The sequence below is a fragment of the Lepidochelys olivacea genome, assembly GCF_965140295.1.
Source record: "Lepidochelys olivacea isolate rLepOli2 genome assembly, chromosome: 3".
NCBI lineage: Eukaryota > Metazoa > Chordata > Testudines > Cheloniidae > Lepidochelys > Lepidochelys olivacea.
In genome coordinates, this window is record NC_140413.1 from 169,694,904 (window position 1) to 169,720,320 (window position 25,417).

At 42.3% G+C, this 25,417-nt stretch overlaps 1 protein-coding gene across 2 annotated transcripts; it reads right to left on the minus strand.

The window, feature by feature from the left end:
• Positions 1–315: 315 nt before the first annotated feature.
• UTP25 (UTP25 small subunit processome component) lies at positions 316–25,417 on the minus strand (the record flags this gene model as incomplete). Of its 2 annotated transcripts, none has more annotated exons than XM_084623770.1 (12): positions 316–1,994; positions 4,653–4,898; positions 5,384–5,496; positions 6,903–7,085; positions 8,388–8,590; positions 10,320–10,539; positions 12,238–12,648; positions 15,575–15,663; positions 17,959–18,165; positions 19,119–19,347; positions 21,449–21,488; positions 25,173–25,417. In XM_084623770.1, 12 exons carry the CDS (start codon positions 25,415–25,417, stop codon positions 1,748–1,750), a joined length of 2,433 nt encoding a protein of 810 aa, XP_084479896.1. In that variant the 3' UTR covers positions 316–1,747. The 2 variants fall into 2 exon arrangements, with proteins under 2 accessions (XP_084479896.1, XP_084479897.1); XM_084623771.1 differs by having other exon boundaries at positions 19,119–19,374; positions 25,173–25,332.

A 25,417-nucleotide genomic window follows, 5' to 3' on the forward strand; every position in this document is an offset into this window, starting at 1 on the left:
CTTAGTGCCTCACTAAAATAGAAAGCAAACAGCTGTATAGACTTATGCTTCTAAAGGGCTGAACTGACAGCTCATACTGACAATAGCAACAGATGATCACCTCAGATAAACATCTGACAATATTATAATAATGATTATGATATGGGAACAGGCTGAAATTATGCAGTGTTACCACAATATGTACTTGTTTACCGGAGTTAAATTTTCCCTGTTTATATACACACTAACCACTATTTCGAGAGCAGATAGCAAAACATTATATGTTATATATTAGCCTGTAGCAACTCAGTTTAATTAAGGATCAGGGAAAGGAGAGGAATTCCTTAAGCTTTATTACAGCATGGACCACACTTTAGATAGCTTGAAGGCATTTCCCTTCCCACTTTGGATCACACAGACCACCAGCCCCTCCATCCTCAATCAGATAATGTCCCTATGGCAACTACAATTGCTTATATGGAAAAGTAAACATTAGGAAAGTATTTGGTATATTTTTGGCTTCTTTTCATGACACAATTCCTGTAAACAAGGAGAGGCAGAACAGCTCTCCATAGATGAGGGCTTTGGACCACAACCATGGAATGAGATCGCTGACTTTGAGGTATTCAGAAACTCATGAAGGGCATGTCTACACAGCAAAGAAAAACCTGCAGCTGGCCCATGCCAGCTGCCAAGGGCACATGGGTTTGGGCTGCAGGGCTGTTTCATTGCTGGGTAGACTTCCAGGCTCAGGCTGGAAGGGTCCCAGACTCAGGGTCCAGCCTGAGACTGAAGTCCACCCAGCAATGAAACAGCCCCACAGCCTGAGTCAGCTGGCATGGGCCAGCTGCGGGTTTTTCTTTGCTGTGTAGACATACTCCAAGTAATTTTGCAAACTGTCTATGAAGAGTTTGGATTGGTTTTCAGCAGTCTATGCCTGTGCTTTGGTGATCTTGTAACTAGGTGTGCACACTGGGGATCTGCACACATAAGGGAAGTGTGCAGAAAAGCACAATGGTGTGCATTTAGCTTTGAAAGTATAGTGTTAATAAAACAAACACTGGGACTGAAATTAGCATTGTAAGGATGGAATGTGGTGAAATTTTGACCATTTAATCAGTCCGAGTGAAGATCCATTAACTCCTACCCCAAATTGTTCTCAAAGGGCCAACTCAAGGTGTTTTCAGCTACTCACTCAATGACATGCTTGGGTTACAGAGGCGCCCCGCGTCTAATGGCTCTGCCTATGCCCTGCCCTCAACTGAGGGGCAATGTGGGGTGTAAGGAGTACAGAATGTCTTGCATGAACACGCTCAACATCTGGAAGAATTTCCCTCGAACGAGACAGTGGAAAGTTGCGTTTGATGAAGGAACATAGAGAGCTTCTGACGACGGAGAATGGGGGAAAGGGAGTGCCATTGTCTAACGACGAGGCATTTTTCACCCCAAAACTATTTACTGAACATTTTCCAGGATGCAGACAGAGCACAGGGGGTAAGTTAGCCAGGAAAGTCGAGTTTTTTTTTTAAGCTTGTGCACTTACACAAAAGCAGCAGCACACGTGCTTTGCTTAAATGGCACCTTTCACTTCCCTCTTTGGCTTAAGTGGGAGTATTTAAATATACAAACTAACCCTGTAAAACAAGATCCAACAAAATATTTTTGATACATCTTCTCCTCCCCAAACCCTTATTTAAAAAACAGCATCACTGTGCATGTTAGACAAAAAGATCCAAGTCCATACAAGAGTCCCGGTCCATGACTTTGTTCATTCATTTTCTCCAGTAACAAAAAGGTGCACGTTTTTCTTAGACTGCAGCATCTGAGCAGCACGATCTACACCTACCACAGCAGCCAACTTCTGAGCATCATACTTTGAATAGATAACAGTACAAGTCCAAGTAGCTTCCTCTCCACTGGCTGTGGCTGTCAGCATATTACAAACCTCGCTGTAGAAATGGGGGTAGGTCGGTAACTCATAGAAAATGAGGTTTCTGATGCCCCTTATTAGGTATCTAAATTAGGGAAAAATATCATTATCACAATCTTGTATTCTGCAATCTGATTTCAGAAACTCTTTATTTACACTGTCCATTTATGAAAGTTACATAGTAAATTCACAAAAAGAAAAGGAGTACTTGTGGCACCTTAGAGACTAACCAATTTATTTGAGCATGAGCTTTCATGAGCTACAGTTCACTTCATCAGGACTCAATCCTGTGAGGCTCTGAGCTCTCCCAGTTCCCTGACTTCAATTGGAGTTAAGTGCACTCAGCCTCTTCCATGACTGAGCTCTGCGAGTCAAGTGCTACATCCACTGATGGCTGGGAGTCTTGACATTGACTTAAACAGAAACAGAATTTAGAGCTTAATCCTGCTAGGTATTGGGCACTTCCTGAAAAGCGCTGAGCACCATCAACTCCCACTGAACTCAAACTTTTTGGATTTAATCCTAATACAGTAAAACTTGGTCAAACTAAGGCCCTGGTCCTGCAAAGGGATTCACGTGGGTAGTGTGCCCCAGCGGTGTCCAAATTAAACCAGTGCAATTCAATGGGGTTGTACAAATCCACTCACAGAGATCCCTTTTCTGGCTTAAATTTAGATAATAGGTTTTTTTTGGGCTCTATCTCCCCCCCCCCCCCACCCGACATACATCACTGAAATAAAATCCAAATCCCCTTTAGCAATACATTAGGAGTTACCAGAGGAGTAGAATGTAGACTAGTTTAAGTGTCTGATCGCTTAAAATGCTTTTACGACATCCAAGGATGTAACAACAGCCAAAAGACTGTTGGAATCTTGGAACAATCTTACGTATGTGCTAGACAGAACAAAAACCAGTTCAGAACCGGGATTTCCGTTCCACAGAAAATGCCAACATTTCAAAACAAGATTTGTTCTCAGTCAGAACGAATAACTGAAATATCATGCAAAAAGAAAATTAAAACCGATTCAGAATCATCAAAAATGTTTTATTTTAACCAATGTTATGCATTTTTACTTTTTTCCGTTGAAAATTTCATCAAAATTTATATCAAATGTTGCACAGGAAAGTTTAGACTAGACTAAACAGCATTTTCAAACAGAAAACTATTCCATCAAAAAAAACCTGATCAGCTGTAGTCAGGAATAAGCACTTTTTCTGAATAGCCTTGATTTGTCACTTACACATCTGGACTTTTTTTCCCCTTCTTTAAAATCCAGCATTAACTTAGTTTTAATGCTTTTTCCTAGACTATTGTGGAGAGGAAGGGAGAAGAAATCAACTACAGAAATACCCAAATGTATATATTAAAACCTGAAGAGAGACACCCTGGGAAGCTGTCACACTACCAGCCTAAGCACTCTACATGCTGTAAGAGTCACTATATGGTTTACTGCACCAAAGAGAGGACTTGAGAACCGGACACTCCAGAATTCTAAACCTGGCTCTGCTATAATTTCCTTCGAGAGGGCCTTGGGCAAGTCCTTTAACCTCCCTGCCTCAGTTTGCAAAATGTTAATATTGTTATCTCTCTGCCACATAGGGAACTTATGGAGAATGAGTGAATAGTTGTAAGGCACTTGAAAGATGCAGGGCCAAATTCGACCTTGATGTAAGTCTGTGTCAACTCCAACCCTGTCCACTTTGGCCCCTAAAATGCTAAGTATTACCATTTCAAGAAAGTTACTTAGAATATGGGTTTAAACCAGAAAAGTTATATTCTAAAGGGCCAAAAAGGCTAGAGTTGGGGGGAGGGGAGAGAAAGAGAATGCTCAAACCAACAACAAAAAACCCAACACACTCTGCTGGATGATCTGTATTACTGAAAATAGCAAGACCCTTATACTCAGATAATGGATATTGAAGAGATGGCTCTGCGATACTGTAAAATTCAAAGGATACAGGATGTGAGTGTTTCAGGTCAATTTATGGGCACAAAGCTTGTTTGTTTTCACTTGCCTTTTTTTAAAATGAGATTTTCAAGCTAGTCTACATCCTGCTGTACAGAGATTGGGAGAGTCATGTGGGGACATTCTTCCTGAGGCAATGCTGGGAGCACTGAGCAGCTGTAGGTGCTCTTCTGAATGTAATTTAGCAGAGACCCTGACCCTGACTTGTGCTCAATAAGGATCCTATAACTTTTACGCAAGGTCAGTTTCATCAGCCTCTGGGCTCCTAGCAGAATCCTACTTTTGTAATTTCGGGTTGCCTTACTAAATTCTACTGTTTCAAGTAGAAAACTTACTATGGGTCCCCTAAAAACTCTCTTAGTAGTGCTGCTGTCACGGAACAAACTCCATGTTCCTTTCCAGAGGTGAAAGGAATTATCCCAACACAGATGCAGACTGTGATGACTATGAGGACAATTCTGGATGGTGCTGTGTTCCTGCAGATGTCAGTGGGGAGTTGGGTGCATTTACCAACTCCCAACATTGAACCCTGTACAGTATTTAATGTATTATTAAATATTTAAGGGAATACTTGCCATTTTTGTTTGTGTTAATATTTCATGAGTCTCCTACTTCAATCTAAGAAGGATTCTCCAAACAGGTTACACTGGTTCACGAACCAGACCACCACCACCCATCCATTACTGCTAGTTTGAGGCTAGCATATCCCAAGGGCAAGACTTTGCCTTCAGATTTCCATATGTGCATCTCAAAGCAGAATCTGGCCCATGACTTACCTTTTGTAAAAGTGGAAGCGTTCAGTGAAAATTAAGAACTGCTTCTCTCCCTTGAGGAAGAACTGTCTTGCTCTGGAGATACCAGATCTTTTGGTGTATTCACAGATATGTGTAAAATTCAGCTCTTCCTTCTTGAAGTAATTTCGAAGACGCACATAGTCGAAATACGATGGAATGTAAATGAGTGTATGTGACATGATTGCATCACGATACTCAGGCAAAACTTTGTCAATGAAGAACTGAAACCTGGGTTAAGAAAATGCACATGAATATTATCCTGAGTCAATACCCATCTTTCCAATATGTAAAGGAGCTTTCTTAAGAATGGGGGGGAGAAACCTTACCAAAAAAAACAAAAAAGAACACCAACCCCCTCCCCCCCCACAACTCCCAAACGTTATTAGTCTGTGTCACAGTCAAAAAACTCTTTAAACTGACCAAGGTTTCCAGACTTGAGAAGGGCTAAATACAAAGGTACATCAGTGTAAGGGTTCTGTGATGTTGTTTATAATATTTACAAAGAAAAATGCAGGGAGCGAGGACTAGGGGAGAGAAAAGTACCAGTGCATTTATTTGACTGCAGGGTCTAACCCGCATCTCATGAGCAATAAGAGCACACACTACTATTTACTATTTCATTATTTTTAGGTACACCTGCCCTGTAGGCCCCAGGGTGCACTAAACTGGACTAGGCACTGGGGCATAGCAGAATGGTTTCGGCAACAGATTACCTTGCATCTATTACAGAAATAGAACTTTCAGCTTCCAGCCTTCGGAAGACATGAGGAAGCTGTACCACAACATGGCTAATGGAGCCAATCGAGGGTACATTCCTTACAGCTACCTGCAGAGGGTAAGTCAAACAGTTAGAGAAGCAGTGAAATGTAAGTGGTGTTTAAAAAGCCTTCACATTCTAATCAGTTTTCAGTTGATGACATACTCCTTCAGGCAACAAACGAGGCTGTTTTGAACAAGTCAACAGAGAACTACTGCCAGCCCTACTTCCACACAGAATCTGCGTAACTATACATGACATGGCAACTAGGAGGATATGGGAGTGGGAACTAACTCACTGCTTTCTGTATGCCTTTTGCTCGTCTTGGACAATGGTCATTTTCACTTTCTGGTTCTCATGGATTAATACAATGGTATAATGTTTGGCTTGCAAGCAAGTTAGAGGGAATGTAACATGTAAACAAAAATTCCATTGAACCCCCCCCCAAAAAACAAAACCAAAAAAAAAAAAAAATCCCCTACAACCCCTCTATTAATAGTCAGGTTTATAAGATTCGATACAAAACCAATCCCTAAAATTTGACCTGAAACTTTGTCACATCAGGAGTCTCTGTAACGACTCTGTGTTCGCACAGTGCCTAGCACAATGGGGTCCTTTCTTGGCTGGCTCTTAGGCACTGCCATAATAAACACATTAAATAAAAAAAAAATCTAATAGATCAAATAAAATTGCAATGGAATCTCTGGGTATAAGAATGGTTGCTTAAGGCAATAGTTTGCCATTGGAGATCGTTCTTAGTGCAGGCTGCACTGTCCTGTAGATTAAAAACTGATGTGCATTATATGAATTATTGGCACACGCACAAACAATAGGAATTTCTATTGCTGTTTCTTCATGTTGAAGATTAACATGGCATCTTGTCAGAGGGTGGCTGGCCCTTCTAAAGGGAAACAGTCCACTGTGATGGCAGCTTGTTTGCCTCCACAGTGAAGAAACTGAACTGTCACCTAACTGACAGCCATGTTACTAAACCAGGCCTACAGGGCCTGGCCTCTCAGGGGATGGTCTGCAGAGTGAAGCTGCAGGATGAGAGAGTCTCCTGCTTTGGTCCATAAGGAAGGGACCAAAGGGAGTTATGGTTGAGCAGAAACCCGCAGCTGCCGGTTTAGTTTTCCTTTTGCAGAGAAGACAAAGAAGGCAGGATCGACCTCGTGTCTTCTCCAGAGGCTCAGAGAACCATCAGAGGCAAGACCTCAGGGATGAGGGGCTGGGCCCAGCTTAAGATGGGGTAGAAGAACTTTATGTTATTTAAACCAAACCCAAAGAATGGCCACCAGACTCATTAAAGGTGCTTTTTGGAGGGGGGGGGGGTTAGAGTTATTGAGGAATCAAGAGGGGAAACTGAGCTAGGGTGCAGCAAAAAGTCAACCCTGGCCACAAGAGGACACGTAGGAAGCAGCTGATCCTGTTACCTCCAAAATCTAAGATAGTTATTGGCCTGTCCGTGAACTCACCTGGCCTCTGTAATTGAAGCAGTTCTTATTGAAGATAGAGTTAATCTGGGGATCTTGAAGAGCACTAAACAGTAGCGTTTGACGATAATACTTTGACCAGTTATTCAGATTCAGCATGCGCACTCGTGAAAAATCTACACCATGGGACTCCAACGGAAGGAGGTTGAGGTGGTTCATTAGGTGCTTTAAATGAAGAGAAACAGACATATGTGACTTTAGACCACGAACGCACACTTGGCAAGTAAGTTAACTGCACTGCGAAAGTGAGTGGAAATGAACAAGTCAGCTGACAGCATAACAAACTAGCAGCCTCCCAAAACACAGCTTTCTGGATCCTGCTCACTCATCAGATGAACAGAAATTTAATTAGGCCCTGTAAAAAGAAATCTAGTAGGTCATTAGCTCCGCAGACTTTAGAAGCTTAAAGTGAGGTAGATTTCATTGTTGGTATGGTCCCAGCTCCTGATTTCTTCCCCATGTTGGGCCAGTTCCAGAAACTTTAGACCTAATCAATAAAGCCCAAGTGGAACCCACATAGCACTTAGTGAGAGTTATGAACACAGATGGTGAACTCATCCCTGTGCAGAGGAGACAGCACCAGGCTTATGTGCCACATCAGTGAATTTCACTCAGAGAAACTTCTGGATTGGCATCAATGAATGCATTTTTTGTTAATATTCAGTTTTATGCTCCCCCCCGGGACACATTACTTAAAAAAGACACTCTCCAAGCTCACTTCTGAAAGCACAGTGTTAACGGTGCTTGTTAAATCTTAGGAATTTATACCTGGGCACCTTAGTAGGGTGTTTCAGTCCAGCAGTCTCATGGAAATCTGCTTTGTTTTAATATACTGAACCATGTATTTTTTCCCCGAAAGATACAGAGCTAACATTTTAAGTAATAATTCAAGGAGTGTTTATGAATTACCTAAATTCGGCAACTATCGGGATGCTAACCCGCCTAAGCCAAATTCCAAGGCAGACAGAAAGCAACTTCCTTCCCAAGTCCTACACATAGTTACAATCAGATACAGTATTCTACTTTATTTTCTGACCTGAAATGTTGTCTAATATTATTGTAAACTGCCATACAACTGCTATGTTCCCTCCCAGAAGTGAGTGAAGCGATCCCTGTTATCTTCCTCATAGGGCTGTTCCAAGATTTAATCAACACTTTACAGAAATTTGGATAAAATGTGCTACTGAAATGCCAAATATTGAGACCTACAGAGTAAAAGTGCTGAGTATTACTGAAATCCAAGAAGTATCATAGGCCTAGCAGACTTCAGCATGCATCTGTAATTTTAGGACAAAATTACTTTTAGCATATGAAAATGTTAGTGAGATGAAACATTATTAAGTGGGAGAAGAGAGAGAGAAAATGAAAATTTGACACAGAGTTTATTGCTAGGGATAAATTACATAACTAGTTAGACATAGCATAGCATGTCAAACAAATAAAGTAATATTGGGTGAAAAAACCTACCAGAATATGTTCCCAATTCTGCATCAGGTAAACATCTGCTTGATCAATTATAAGAATTTCTATCGATGAGAGGAAATCAAAATCTCTCTTCTTCTCCCCCTCTGCCCCAATAATGGTCCTCAAGCCAAGGGGAGAGGCAATGATGATATCAGAAGAGTAAAATGGTGCATATAATCGCATGCTCTTTTGAAGAACAGCAACCCCTGTCCAATAAAAACCAAAAAAAGTCAAACATACTAAGAAAATACTGCTGTTTGATCACCATACTTCCTTTCCCCCCCATCCCAAAGGGTCATGCAATGAAAAAACCCACAATTCTCTCTCCTTCTCCCCCACCCCCACAGTTTATACCCTTCCCCTTTAAATGTTGTTGTAATCATTATCTTACTCTGTCCAAGGAGGACTGGATGGAGCACCTTTAAAAATATATCAATACCATTCACAGATCCATAGGTTACTAAAACACAACACTCCCCTCCTTCATAAAGGCAGGATGACCCATTCTGCTCTCAATTCCATCAATGCCAGTTTGGAGTAACTTTATGGGCACTGGTTCTACACTAGCATAATATATCAGGCATGCTGGGCTGACCTAGGTACTGTTTCTTTTGTACAAAAATAAAGTGATGAGTTAGTTATCCAGGTCATGACTACACCATTGATGGTATTTGGGCCCACAGCTTTCTGTGCCCGAGTTAGACACTTTAAGTCAGGAATTCACCCCAATGGCAAAACTCCCACTGACTTCAACAGGGCCAGGGTTTTACCTTTTGTATTTTAAAAGCTCCTCACTGGAAATCAAGCCAAAGAAATAAGCTACCAGAGGGCATAAACACATAAGACAGAGTTGCAATTCAATGTAACAAAAACATTGACAAATATTTTGTAAAAATATTAAAAATAATAATGAACTAGTAGAGTTTAAAATGCATTCCCTAATCCATACTAAAAAGGATTTTAGTGCCTAGATAACATGGTGATAGATGCCATCACAATGCTGCTACAAGAGGACAGATGACGATTTCCTCTCTATTCAGATGAGCATTTCTTCACAGCAGTAGGTGAATCAGACAGGTTTTTACATGGGATGGGATATTGGAGAGTGATTTGGCTGCAGAAAGCAGCGTAACACTCAGTAAATCACAGCTATTCACTGGTGATGGGGCAAATGCTTGCATTTGCCATGACATTATCAAACATCTTGAGGCCAATTTATCTTTCAAGGGACAATAATTTTAAGAGCCTCTTCTTATCTGTCTAGGTAAGTTTGAACAACCATCTACTCCTCATGGCATCAAGCCACAAGCTAATTATCTGCATACCACGCTACCACGCCAGCATGAAGTTTCAATTTATTAAACAGTCTGGACATTTTCTGCTCAGCTAGTATTCATACTCACTGCCCATCCTTTGCATGCATGAAAGCTCTGCTGGAAATCATATGCAATACAGTAGAAAATTGCTTTGCTCATTACAGAATTTCTAAATTTTCCTCAGGCCATTACTGATTAATAACTTCAGTGCAAACAAACTGCTTTAAAAAAATCAAGAGAAACTATAGTCATTACAGGTGGAAGAGGTCGATTATACCAAGTCCATCCTTTCCCAATTGCAATGTGGATTCCCCCAGCTCCAATAAAAGATGCACTGGGTTTTAAAATTATATTAAACTTGATCTTAACCACGAAGCAGAAAAAGACTTCATAATGTTACTTTACCAAAAAAAACAAAAAAACAAAAACAAACAAAACAAACCCTTGACCTGGAATGAAAGTTTCAAGAGTACCTAAACTGCATTTTCAAGAGTGATTTAGGCACTTAGGAGCCTAAGCTTAATTGGAAGTCAACAGAAATTAGACTCCTAAGTCATTTAGGAAAACTGTATTCCTGCTCTTTAATTTTAGAACTAAAATACTCAAATGATTTTATTACCTATCCTGAAATGATCATCGATGTTGCCTGCAAACACAGCTTCATAATCTTCAGGTCTTTTCAGGTTGGGAGGTTTCTCATCTGGATCAGAACCAAACTCCCCTTTGAAGCGCTTTTTGTTACTTACATCTATTTGTTTTTTACTCTCTGACTCAAGGAGGCTGATGAAAATCTGCACCACGCGTAAGGCAGATTCACGGAAGGGCACTACTATCAGCACCTGTATGGACCAACACAATTACAAAAGGATAACTTTACTTGGTAACGAGGTCTTCTCTAAAGAAGAAGGGAATGCACATCAACCTATGAAGCACAAAAAATACAAAGATGCCTGAATTTTATTTATTATTACACATAGTACCCATTATTGTGCCATCTGGATTAAAGGAAATATAGGTCCCTTGCAAACAAATTCTAAGGTAGAGGGTTATGCCTGAGTGATGAAAGCCTGACTGAACAGATATGATTGGGTCCAGAAGCTGGCTCAGTGAAGTGCTTCAAAATGCACTTCCACTAAAACAGGCCTTAGCTGTTGGCTTCCAAACACCTTATTGCGAGTCAGCTATAAGTGACTCAGCTGGAACAGGAAATGCAATGAGTAAACTTAAGCCCCCTTTTCTGTGAGCAAAGAGGAACCATTGGAAGAGGAACCTGTGAAGTTCTGCTGTACAATGGATGGGGCTAGATGCCCAGGTGCTTACTCCCAACCGTGGTCTGGAGCTCAGCTCTGCAAAGGACACTCTGGTCATTAGCATGCAGGGCATGGACAAGACAGGGCCCACTGGCACCAGAGGATTTTCCACTCTGCAGATCCTTCTATTCTCCCCACACAAGCTAGCAAAGCCCCGCACACAGATTATCCAGCCAAATGGCAGGAGTCGCCTCTACACAGCTACTTGGACTTGGTGCTGTATTTGGATCTAAGTTCGGTTCTAGTAAAAACACCACTCAAAATACTAATATCTAAATAAACTAATAGAAGAAAAAAAACCAAACCAGATGGTTTTAAAAGGTAATCAGTCCACAACGTACTGTGACAATCCAACACTGGAACTTTTAAACCAGGCCACTTACACTTCTAGTGACAAATCAGTGCAAACTGAATCCAGCTGTCCATCCATCAGTTTATGGTGGCTTAGTGACATGCTCCCTATCAAGAACATAATTTGATTGCAGGACAGCTCTAATCTGGGCCTCATCACCAATGAAAGGGGAAAGCGGCCTTATTAGAATCTGATGGGACTGGATCCCCTTGGGCCAATACAGATAGGTCTCTGCTGATTTTTAATTGACATAGCAATAGAGTTATGTAATAACAGCAGAGGAATTTTGGTCCCAAGTTATGCTGCACCGGATACAAAGAACGTCTGAAGCAAAGCGGGACCTGCAATGACAGTAGCCCTTGAGAAACAGGTGGAAGGAAGTAGGAACTCATAAGGCTTTGGCTGAAGAGTAGTGACTATACAGAGCCATTTCCACTGGTCCTAAGGGCAGCACGTGATTTTCTGGGGCAGTCTGTACAGATGTTGACCTCCAACTGCAGCAACAGTATAAGTTGTAAAGGGAGATATGGAGGTTCTTTATTTGCTAGTGTAGCAGGAATGGAATAAGAACAAGGAAGGAGACACACATCGATCTGTAATGGTACTAGAAAAACTCTTCCAACAAAAACAGGTCTCCTGGAATTAGTCTGCCTGCAAAATGTGCAAAATGAAGTTAGCCCTTTTCCCAGACTATTTGCCCTTGCCACTTACAGACAGCTTCAAGACAACACGATCAGCCAGTGTGGAAAGACAAAAATTGGGAACATGTCAAAAGATATAAAGAGCTAGTGGATGATGCCAGGATAAACTATTATGACATTTGCATGGCAGGGCCAATTACCCAGCAAAAGATTATGCTAATGAAGTCCTCCCACCTTAGGTCTGGTGAGTCCTTGGTCCCTGAAATCATCATTATCAATGGCTGGCTTCTGATCCCTTCGTTTGGCATTATTGCTGAGGACCTGGGCATTTGCCTTCAGGATGTGATTCACTGCATGCAGACAGTAAGCATGACGAACTTCTTCCCCATTCCCTAAAGCAGTTCTTTCTGGGTAGAACAAGTCCTTGTACTGATTCATAATACAAAAGAGTTCCTTTTGTAACAGGGTAAACGGGTGATTGTTCTGTTTAGTTAGTTTGGATAAGAACTGGCTGTTCACTTTTGGCCAGGTGGATTCTAAAGTCTTATGAAGATGAAGCTGTTTCAAATCAGCTTCTTTATCTGGCTTAAAAGTTCTTGGCTGCTGTAACGAAGAAGAAAAAACTAACTGGCCCAGCGTTGGCCACTGGAAAAAAAAAAAAAAGAAAGAAAATCAAACGTGTTACTTTATTACTTAGCACTATACAGCTAAAAATATACATTCCTATGGCAGTTATTTTAATAACATATGAAATACTAGTCTATCAAACTTGATACAAATTAAAAACCTTTCTTCCTTCAACATGCACCATCTCTCAGGCTTGGTCTACATTACGAGTTTTTATTGGCATAGCTACTTCGGTTGGGGGGGTGGAAAAAACACCACACTTCTGACCAATGTAGCTATGCCAACAAAACCCATTGCAGATGTAGCTTATTTTGATGGAAGTGGATTTCTAACAACATAGCTAACTTTGCTCAGGGAGGTGGTGTTCTGATATTTGCAAGAAAACTCCTTCTGTCAGCGTAGTCTGCATGTACATTATGGGGCTATGCCAGCATAGCAATGCTGATATAGTCACCATTTACTTTCTTTACCATATGAAAAATAAGATAATTCACGTAAGCACTTTTTTAAGATCAAAGACCAAATTCAGAGGCGATGTAAATTACATGTTAGTTGCTACGCCTTAGAGAGTTTAACCAGGAAGCATAAGGTAGTGTGATTTACATTCTGAAAGGCCAGAAGCGATGGGTGCAGAGGAAGCAATTAGCAGGGGCAAGTTAAATAAGACTCTAGCTTCTTCTCGCCTCTCACAAAGTAAGTTACATCCTAGCCTCATTTGTTCTCACTTGCACTCAATTTACCAATGTACATCATGCATCAGTTTACAGATCACCTCTGCATTTGTTCTGTGTCTTTACCTATGGCCACCCTTCAACAAATAACATCATGGCCTACTGTAAGATTCCAATTAAACATCAGACTCCAGCCTGAAGGAGGGCAAGCCAACGTATCAGGTGGATAAAAATAAATGATTTAAAGAAACCAAGAAGGAAATTGCATTTTTTAATGCAAATTAAGTGATTTTTCTGCATAAGAAACCTATTTGAAATGTTGACAATTTATATTACTACCTAAATTTATTATAATAATTTAAATTAAAGAAAAAATAATATTCAAGCAGTACATTTTTGTTGCCAAAGTTTAAAAAGACACTGATCTGGTGATCCTGTCTAAGCACCTGAACAATAGTTTGACAAAATGCTCGGTCCAACTTTTGACTGCAGTAGTCTCTTCTGCAAGTGCAGAGAGAAATTTCTTCTTTATTTCAGTTTATTAAACTAGAAAAAGCAGAATATGAATAAAAAATGAAGTGTGAATGAAGTTGTAATTCTAAAGTTGTAAAGGATATGGTGAAATAATCAGTTCAATTCATTAACTACAGATATACTTCTTTTGTTTACTAAATCAGGTAGTTTAAAATACAAAACATGTTTTGATAAACTTAGATTTTTTTAATTTATGCATCCAGAACTTAAGGTAGTTTTAATTACTTAACTAATAAAAATTTAAAATACTGTTTTGTAGATTTTTAAACTAAATTCCAATTTCCATTCAAATGCAGCTTGACACAAATCATGAATAAAAAATTTACTGAATAAGAAAATCATTCACCACTTTCTAACATAATAAAAATGTAAAGATTAAGAAGCCATTCAGATATGTTAAGCTATGTAATTGCTTCAATAAATGTGTTTAGATAAAGTATATTCTTTTACTAACAAAAAAGTATTAAATTATACCAATTAATGAGAATCAATGCAAAACAAGATTAAAATTGATTATTCAAACCAAGATTTCTTGCTTGTTGATTAAGATCAGTGATTTGTAATCAATCTACCCTTGTGTTGAATAACTGTGCTGTGTGTGTGTGTGTGTGTGTGTGTGTGAGAAAAACTGTTTTCATGGTGACATAATCTATATGCAACTAGAAGTAACATGTCATGGAGATGAATAATAGAATACAGTAGTCCTAGGACATGAATATCAAGATGTGTTTTATGTGGTTCATTTTAGGACTAGTAGTTAGTCACTACTAGGAGTGCAAAACTAATGATAATTGTTGAGCAAGATGACAAATGAGAAGGACCATCAATTTAAAAATCTAAAACAGATTGCATACCCTTCTAGGCAAGGACTGTATCCATGTTTGGAAAGTGTCTAGCACATTTGCTATGGCAATCCAAGTAATAAAAAATGATATTCATTTTCTAAAAGTATTTTCTATCTATACAGCTTTGATTCCTATTCATTAGGAGTTTTTCTAAAACTACCAGGAGGACAGAGTTGACAGCTGCAGGTTACTTCTTGGATAATTTATCCAAGATGTTACATGTGCTGGGCATCTTTAACTTTCTCCCCCGAGAACAAAACCCTTAGTGACAGATAATTGTATTTGAACAAGTAGATGAAAGAGGACATCTATTAAGTGTGGCTTGTTGGTGTAGGGTAGGAGTCTTGTTTTAGGTGTAAGAGATCCCAGATTCAAATCCTGAACAAGTCTAAGTTTTCAGGAGGTCAGACTAGATGGTTCCTTCTGGTCTTAAATCTATGAAATAACATCAAGGTGTCTGACTGGATGAATGATCCCTGTGGTAACAAGTGTTCAGGTGCCCAGGTGCTTGCCTCCTCTCAGAATCAGTCCTTGCGGGACTAATCCTAATCCTACCAAAAGTCAACAACAAAATGTCTACTAATTTCAGTAGTGCAGATTAGACCATAAGGGCCAGATCCTCAGTGGCTCCCATTTACTCCAGTTGAATATCTGAACTTAAATTTTGACTCCAGCTTTGAGCTAGACAAAAAGAAAAATCTAGGCAACAATGCAGTCTGACTGAATGCTGACAAGAGTTCCAACAGTAATAAGTATTCAGAATCTATTTCAGTGCAGATACTGGAATTTTGGAATAATAAAGCATACAAAAAGGACTAATGTAAGCTAAACATCAATTTCATTTAATGCAGGCACTTTTATAAGTTCATGATGGGGAAACAAACACATCATTACCTTCAGCTGAATTGTACTTTTAGAACGTGCTGAATGGTTTCCTATTTCTTTTTCTTCCAGTTCTTTGTTCATATGTTGCTTAAATGGATCTATTTAAAAAACAAAAGCTATTGTTACTAAAACTGGAATCAAATTCCTGAACTGATTTGCAAGTTGAGTCATACATGATTTTTGAACCAGGTAACTCAGTTGCTAAAGAAAATGATTTTACAGCACTTGGAGGGAAGAGACATTTCACTTCTACAGAATATCAAATACTCTTTATATGAACAAAATATAAAAAAATAGCACCACGCTGGAAACAGTGGAGCTTCAACTGCAAGACATGTGTGAAGGGGACAGTACTGTTGAACATCACTTAGTATCTCACATCTTGCAAGAAAAATAATGAGCCCATTTTCTTTTTCATAGAAAGCTCTGCTTGGGATAGGGTGCTTTTGATCAATTATCTCAACACCGTTCTAGTTATGGGAGAAAAACTTTTTGAAAAAGCATTTTTTTATTTGCTTCATTTCCCTAAAAGGTGGTGAAGACTCTGATTAGTCTAATCTCTCCCAAGCTCCCAAACTGCTTCTGAGCTCTTGAAAGGCCTGATTTTCAATTAATTTAGGGAAGTAATTGCATAAGCAGATCAGGTGGCTGTCCATACACTACAGCATGTACAGTCATAGGCATAGCTTTTTGAAAATCAGGCCCCGACAGTAATTGCATCACATGGGACTGCTCATTTCATAAGAAAAAATGCCTACTAGAGAGAGAATCCTAGTGCCAATGTCTTGAGGTTATCCAGCGCTCAGAACTCATGGGGTTTTCTAAATTGTGGCAGTGCTGTGCATTTCTTCCCAGCAATGCAACTGAAGAGGATACTACTTTAAAGTAAGACAGCTGCTCTGATTTGTTACTCTTTATATTGGTTCCAGCATTGGTTGGCCAAGGGTAAGTGAATGATTACCACCGTTCTCAGGAAGTCACTGCTGGACAAGGACAGAAGTTTGCTCCCTGACTGACGTACCCATATCTGTTGTTCTAGAGGACCCAGTTTCGCCTCTTTTACCACAGGCTGAAAAGCAGCTTCCAGTCCACAATGTCGCAAAGAAAAGAAACATTGTTTATAGGCTGAACAATGTCACTGTGCCAAGTATGCATTTGAAAAGCTGCTGGTTCTTATTAAAATGCAATTCCCACAACATAAGCAATATTCCCCAGGGTAACAAGAATGAACAGTTTTTCCCATCACATGGCCCTTTGATGCCTCCACCCTAATGTAGCAATAACCAAATTGCATCCCAGATTTAATATCAGCTGCTGTTGTAAGCAGACAAGCCAGTGTCACCAGGGATGATGCAAATATAATTTCTCTCTTTTAAATTATGCCCTCTATCAAAACCACATAGCAGGAAATGTGAACAGAAATTCTGCAAATGCCAATGTGCGGTATGTTACTTTATCACGAAAAGGCCACACACATCACCGCACACCGTTATTTGTATTATGCACAGCGGTGTGATTCAAACACTGGAGTTTGGGTTGCACATCCCAGTTCGATTTAATGTTTAGAGAGAGATTCTCAGCTGCATCACTAACAAGCACAGCACAGAACTCACAGATGTAAAGGCTTTGGTGTCTTTAAGCCACCTTTGTGCCTTACCATTCCTGGGCTGCAGAGCCCCTGTCATAACTCAGACCTGCTGTTTGGACTGGTTAAGTTACAGCAGCCTCCCTGGGCTGGCCTATGGGCTGCAGCACTGCCCAGAATCTCTGGAGTACTCTCCTGGCACATCTGTTACCCCAGAGCTTGTGAGGGCTCGCTCAGAAGTCAGCCTTATGGCTGTCTTCTGCCATGCTTGTGCCAAGTGAATCCTCCTCCAGCTAGATACAGGGCTTCTAGGGCACTTTACATGACTCTGCCCCCCACCCCCTTTTTTTTGGGTGTAGAAGGGCCACAGCAGGAATAAGAATCTCAGCCTCTGTTTCTTGAAATTTAGAAGTGGAGTACAGACGGCATCTATATTCTTAAACTTCAGTCTAGTTCTGTTTGAGTTAGCTTGGGAGATGGGCTTTTAATTCATAGTATGTGTGTGGGTAAATTCAGTCCTCTGTTCTCTCCTACCAGGAGTCACAATCACATCATTGTTAATGGGAGAATAAATAGATTCCCGAATCTGAAGACAATTTGTCTATCCACATTACCAGGTGAGCTTACATAGACACAACTGGCTTACAAGTCCTCATAACAGAAATGTAACATAAGAATTCGAAGGCTAGACAGCATGACTTTAAGGAGTTTGCAGTCTTGCTGCGTGTGGCTATTGTAAACAAGTGTAAACTATCAAACTACAGGAGCCGCACTAGAGAGGGCTCACTACACAAATACTGTATTTTACCTTCTGAAACCATGACAGAAGAGCTACTCTCCCTCTCATCTGCATTGTAATCACCACTCTCCTCGACCATGAAATTGGTTTCCAGGCTAAATTCAGATTCATGTTTCACATCGGTGAACTCTTCAATTGCTCCATGTTTTGGGTCACTGGAGGTATCTGCTCCATCGGCTTGCTCCTGGCCAAGCATCTGCTTTGCTGTGTCTTTAGCTGTGAATTATTGAATAGAGAAATGAATTATGTTCTCCAAAAAAAGTCACTCTACATGGACACCTGATTCTTGCTGGTTAGGTTCCAGGTATTATTTTAGCTACTGGTTATTTTTCCCAATATTCTTTCCAAAAACAGAACCAGTTTGTGTTTTACAGTAACAAACGCTCATATGCATAATGGTCACTGATGCCCAACGGATTATTTTAAACAATATATCTTTGTAGATGGGTGTCTTAGCAGCCAAACAACAACCCTATTTTAAATAGCTACAATTTTGTAAAGCTGCCACCTCTTTACTAGAATTCTTCGCTAACCAACCTTGCAAATGAGGCTCTCTCCTTGTAAAGAAAGTTTCCTTCCATTTCAAATATTTATTCCTCTAGAGGCAAATCCTGCCTTCTCTTCTGTGGTAGCAGCAGAACTAGGTGCTGAGTATCATAGAACCATAGAATATCAGGGTTGGGAGGGACCTCAGGAGGTCATCTAGTCCAACCCCCTGCTCAAAGGAGGACCAATCCCCAATTTTTGCCCCCGATCCCTAAATGGCCCCCTCAAGGATTGAACTCACAACCGTGGCTTCTCAGACCAATGCTCAAACCACTGAGCTATCTCCCTCCCACCCCCGCAATGTAGGGGAATGGCCTGTGCCGGTGGGGAGCATCCTCTGTGCGACTTGGCAGAGTCCTGCTCCGTGAGGGTTCTAGGGGCTGGTGTACCCACTGCTACATAGATCTATTAGCCATTACCCCTTCAGCGTAGAGTTGCAGGAGCCATGGAAGGTACTACTGCCTCAGGGCCAGAGGCAGCAAAAACAACAAACCCCACCTCCCGCAACAGACAACCCAGCATGCAGTGCAGCCACTCTGGAATACAGAGGCTTTAATGAGTGTCGCGGTTTGTTTATACCTGCCGATTCAGCCATTGTTACCCAAACATTAGAGAAAAACTACCTTCTTTCTGGTCCTGCACATCATTCTCATCTTCTTCACCGGCTGTATGATCTCCATCTTCACCCTCCTGAGACTCTTCACCACTTTCTTCCGACTCATTTTCGTCATCTTCTTCATTGTTAGAATCTGGAACCGTCTTGAACGTGGCTAGGAGCTTGTGATATACAGAGACCTGTTCTGGTTCACTCTCGCCATCACTTTCTGCACTTGAGTGATCGGAATTCTCCGACTGAATGTGAAAACAGTGTTCCAGAACCTACATATTATTCCTTCAGCATGTTACTTGTTCGCATGCATCCTAACAGCATAACAATTATTAGTGTGTCTACATACACAAAGCAGCAGTATTTTCATTTAATGCATGTGGCCAGCCCAAGATCTCCCATTTTCAGTTTTGCATTCCATGATTCTACTCTTGAACAGACCTATGTAGTTTCATTGCATCTCCATAAGGGCAGGCAATTAAGTTAGGCCTCCTAGTTGAGATTCTGAAAGCGGATTTAGCCACACAACTCCCTTTAATTTCAATAGAAGCTGTGTGGCTAAATCTGCTGGGTAGTTTTGAAAGTCTCCTTCTCCAAGAACAGCTTCTTGTGATCAGTTGGGATTGAAAGAACTTCAAAGTGAAGTTAAAAGTTTTGGCATCAGAAACTTCAAGACAAAAATTGCTATGAGTAAGAGACATCTACAACAGAGCTTATCAGTGCAATATTGTTTTCAGCTTTATAGGGATCGGCTTCATATTAATGAAACTTCGTTAGGAAGTTTATGTTTATAAGTAATAACACACTGAGCATCTCTAAGGAAAGTCTGTTGACACAGTACAAGATGACAGTTCTGACCACGTCAGAGGACCAAGCTTCTCTGGGAACAGACGAGTCTGGCCACTTGGACACAGAACTTTGACCTCTGGACTTTTAAATATGAAATCTAGTTGTTCTGTACTGACTTAACTCAATGGGCTTGTCCAGAGTGTAGAGTAACACAGATTTTGACCTTGTCAGTCTAAGCCATGGTCAGAGGGAGATCAGAATGTTTGTAGTCTCCATAAGCAATGAGTTCCATTAAACTGGTGCAGGACACTCAAGAGAGCAACCCATATAGGAAGAGACTTAGTGGAGATCTGCATCAGTTTAGCTCACTTGGTAATCAGTAAAAAGTCACTGCTCAGATCCTTCTCCTATTGAAGAAACATCTGACTTTCAACGAGGCAAAACTTGGTCTCTGAAAGATTAAGTCAGCAAAAAGTCCCTTATAACGAGTATGGAACCTGGTGGACAGGCCAACCCTGACTCTCTAAGCAATAGCCAGAATCCTAGCTGCTGTCTGCTATACCAGCCCAGCAAAGTGCCTTCCGCAAGTTGGATGAATTGTATGGTACCTGGTGCAAACCTGCTACCCTAAAGAGTGACCATAACTGACCAATGCATAAGATGACCAATACAGACCTTGGAAGAATCTTAAAAAGCCAGGAGATCCAGAAGGCCCTGCGTGCTCCAAATAAAAATGATCCTGCGTAACAATGTTTAGCTATGACTGCAAGTAAATTTCACACTGCAGCCAGTACTACAAACACAATTTTACTATGCAGAAATATTGGCAAGCTTCATGCTGAGATTAAATTTTCCTTTTCAGCTCCTGGCACCTTGAAGTGAGAGGCAACAGAGATACCGTAAACAACAATATGAACTATGGCTGAAGAAACAAAATAGCAAAAGAACCCAGCCTTCTCATCCATCTGAAAGGGGATGATGGAGGGGATTCCCTTTTCCAGACCAACACAAAATTAAAGCACTACAGATCTCTAGAAGTGGAACAAGCTGTAATGAAATTCCTTCACTCCACAAAAAGCTACCGTTTAATTGGAGAATGAAAATCAAACTGCCTACCCCATAATGGGCATTAATAAAATAAAGAGTTACAAGGGACACTCTCAGATTTAATATTATAATTATTATTAACTCTCCATTTTAAAAGTCTAATTTACTTTTCACTATTATTGTTAGGTGAAATGCAAAAATTCTCCACTTAGCTTGGATGACAAAAAGAGACTCAGTTTCTATTCAATTTCACTTCCCAGCTCTCCTGTTCTAGGCAGTGCTGACATTTTTGGATTGCAAATCCTTCAGAGAAATGTTTAAAACCACAATAAACTATTTTCAATGGATGTTTTTAACTTCACTGAAACTATTCTGGAAGCAGGTTTTTACTTAAATTAAAATCTTGATTTGGCATCTAAATTAGCTCTATACTGTTTAATGCTTCACATTAGTTTCATGACTATCAATAGCAATGCAAAGAGGACTATAAAAATAGCAATAATATATTACCAGCTCACAAATTTCAGTTGTTTCTTCTCTCCCAGAAACCCTGAAAAGACATTGTTGACATTTATTTTTTTTAATTATCTGACAGTTTCTCCACATACAACATAACAAAATGGTACAATGTGGGAAAGGGAACAATAAACATGAATAAGTCCTAGTGTAATTAAAAGCCACCTTAAAGGAAAAGCTAAATGTTACTGCATGGGCTGGGCCTTTAAGGGGGAGCTGGGTTCAGCCTCACCTGTGCCTAGTACTCCATATCCCAGGTGATGAGTTTGGGTCAGGTGACAAACATCACATAATGGTAGCCCCAGGGGTAGGGCTTCCTATAAGAGTGAGCCTGCTGCCCTCAGAAGGAGGGCAACCAGGAGCTAGAGAAGACCTAAGAGTAGTCCAGAATGGGTGTCTCAGAGCTCTGGGGAGCTGAGGACTAGTGCCCTGATACAAGGGTAAAAGAAAGAGAAAGACACACGCTTATGCTTTAAGGGAGCAGAGATGCTCCTACAGGGTACCCTGCTTTCCATACCAGCCAAACAGAAAGGTCTGGCTAGAGCTACCAACAAGGGGGAGAAGTAAAGTCTTTGAGGGAGTTAGGAGCCCACAACAGTTGTAGTGGACTGCCAAGCCTGGAAAACACATGTGGGTAATTTTGGCTTTGAGTTAAATTATTATCTGATGTTAACGAACCAGACCCCAGAAAGGGAAAGTAATTCAAAGCACCTGTTGTGGTGGTTTGACTGGGGAAGGAGAGGAACTGAGGCAGTTGCAGAGTCTGACAGTAGATGAGGTAAGACCCTGTTATATTAAGTCTCTCATAAAAGCCATAATAACCAAGCATTCTGCTCCGTTGCTTCTGACAGACAAATTCCCTAACATACATTAACAATATGCCACCAATTTACTACAAGATTATTCAGCTAAACAAGTTTATACAACAAAGTTAACTGAGGCAAACTAGCATTTACAGCATTAAGATAGGATCAGTGAACTAATAGGGAACCACTTTCACTCTAGAAAAAACTAATGTACAGCACAAAGCCAAATGTTGTACAACATACTGGCTACCAATTCAATCCCATACCAGTGAAGGACATCTTTATATTTAATCACCAGATGAATCAGTACAATTACATGAGAGCCAAACACTACGAACTGGACTAAACATTCAAACTATACCTGTCCTTGCATGGGACAGTAACAGCATGTAGAGAGTCACAGGAACATATATTTTATGGGCTCCCAGTCAGACCTGCATGGTCTCACTCATTTGAAGAGACAGTCTCTAACTTGGATAAGGGTGGTTCTAGGGGGCAACAGTCCTCAACACATCCCCCAGGTGCACAGCTGGACACACAATCTGCTGTCCCGACAGGTTTCTAAGACCCCTGATCTCCATGTGAAAGCAAGATGCTGCCACAGTGAACATTCCCTCCCCCCCACCCCCAGGGAGAAAATTAAATGAAACCCACCAAGCCTCTTACTGTGCACAGGACACTCAAAAAATAGGTTTGGTCCTATGGGGGGGAGGGGAAGCGAAGCTTTAATAATAGTGTATCTGGATAGATAGGCACTTGTCAGGTAAAGATCTAATCAGGAGTTCTCAATCTTTTTCTCTCTGAGCTCCCCCCTCCCCCCCCATGCTGTAAAAACCCCACAGCCCAGCTGTGCCACTACAACAGTTTTTCTGCACATAAAAACCAGAGGCCGTGTTACGGGGTAGCAAGGAGGACAATTGCCCGGGACCCCTCACACCACAGGGGGCACCGTGAAGTGATGTTGCTCAAGCCCTGGGTGGTGGGGCTCAGGGCTGCAATCCCACGTTGTGCACTATAAGGTGGGTAGAAAGCTGGCTAAATTGTCGGGCTCAACGGGTAGTGATCAATGGCTCCATGTCTAGTTGGCAGCCGGTATCAAGTGGAGTGCCCCAGGGGTCGGTCCTGGGGCCGGTTTTATTCAATATCTTCATAAATGATCTGGAGGATGGTGTGGATTGCACTCTCAGCAAATTTGCGGATGATACTAAACTGGGAGGAGTGGTAGATACGCTGGAGGGGAGGGATAGGATACAGAAGGACCTAGACAAATTGGAGGATTGGGCCAAAAGGAATCTGATGAGGTTCAATAAGGATAAGTGCAGGGTCCTGCACTTAGGACGGAAGAATCCCATGCACAGCTACAGACTAGGGACCGAATGGCTAGGCAGCAGTTCTGCAGAAAAGGACCTAGGGGTGACAGTGGACGAGAAGCTGGATATGAGTCAGCAGTGTGCCCTTGTTGCCAAGAAGGCCAATGGCATTTTGGGATGTATAAGTAGGGGCATAGCGAGCAGATCGAGGGACGTGATCGTTCCCCTCTATTCGACATTGGTGAGGCCTCATCTGGAGTACTGTGTCCAGTTTTGGGCCCCACACTTCAAGAAGGATGTGGATAAATTGGAGAGAGTCCAGCGAAGGGCAACAAAAATGATTAGGGGACTGGAACACATGAGTTATGAGGAGAGGCTGAGGGAGCTGGGATTGTTTAGCCTGCAGAAGAGAAGAATGAGGGGGGATTTGATAGCTGCTTTCAACTACCTGAAAGGGGGTTCCAAAGAGGATGGCTCTAGACTGTTCTCAATGGTAGCAGATGACAGAACGAGGAGTAATGGTCTCAAGTTGCAGTGGGGGAGGTTTAGATTGGATATTAGGAAAAACTTTTTCACTAAGAGGGTGGTGAAACACTGGAATGCGTTACCTAGGGAGGTGGTAGAATCTCCTTCCTTAGAGGTTTTTAAGGTCAGGCTTGACAAAGCCCTGGCTGGGATGATTTAACTGGGAATTGGTCCTGCTTTGAGCAGGGGGTTGGACTAGATGACCTTCTGGGGTCCCTTCCAACCCTGATATTCTATGACTTCAACTTTGCGCCCTGGCCCATGGCAAATCTAATGCCAGCCATGCTTGGCTGGGGGCCCAGGCCCCTGGTTGAGAACCACTGACCTACACCCACTTGGGAAAGCTGGGCGAGCAGTGGGGAAGCTGAGGTTCAGACCAGTTAAGCGTCTTGTCCAAAGTCACAAAGAGCCAGGAACCCAGCAGGAGTCACCTGCTTTTTCCAATCGCCCCCGCCGCCTTCCTAGGGCGAGGTCAGGCTCCTCCCCGGCTGGAGGGTTTCGCTGGGTCTTTGTGAAAGAGAGACTCACGATCTTTTTAAGCCGGCCCCGTTCAGCCTGACCCAGCCGGGGGCAGCGCGGCGAGCTGCAGCCCCAGCCGCACAGCATCGCCCCGTCAGGCAACGCGCCCGGCAGCCTCCGGCACCGTCGTGACCCCGGGGAGCCCAGGGCCCGGCTGCCAGCTCTCCGCCCGCCTCCCAGGGGCCGGGCCGCCCGGGCCGGGAGCAGCCGGGGCAGCGTCAGCTCGGGGCGACACCTTGTTGGGTCCTGCCTCGCAAGGCCAGGGCCCGACCCCTCTAGGCGGAGGGCGCCGCTCGCCTCCTCCAGCCTCCGCCCATTTCGGCCTCGGCGCCTTCCGGGCAATTCATACGCTGAGAGCGGGGGGCTGCCCCAGCGCCGGGGCGGGGCGGGAGAATGAGGCTAGAGGCCCCTGGGGCTCTTCCCGGGGCGGGTGCGAGGCCGGCGGGAGAAGGGGCAGTCTCCCAGCGGCACAGGCGGCTCCGGGGCGTCAGTCCCCACGGCCGGGGGCCCGGGGCAGCGGGGACAAGCGATCACCCCACCCGCGCCTTGCCCGCTCACTTGTCGTAGAACGGATGCGCCTCCCCAAACTCCTTGAGATGCTTTTTCTGCTTCTTGCTCAAGCTGCCGACCAGCGGGTGCCTGGGGGGCTTCCTTTTCCCCATGGCGCTGCGGCTCCACCCGCACCCACGTGGGTCCGCTCCCCGGCGCTTTACGGTCAGCCGTAATCCCTCCCTGTCTCGCAAATCGCTCCCCTCGGCGGGACCAGAGTGGGTGGGGATTAGCTCAGGCCTCTCCCTTTGCAT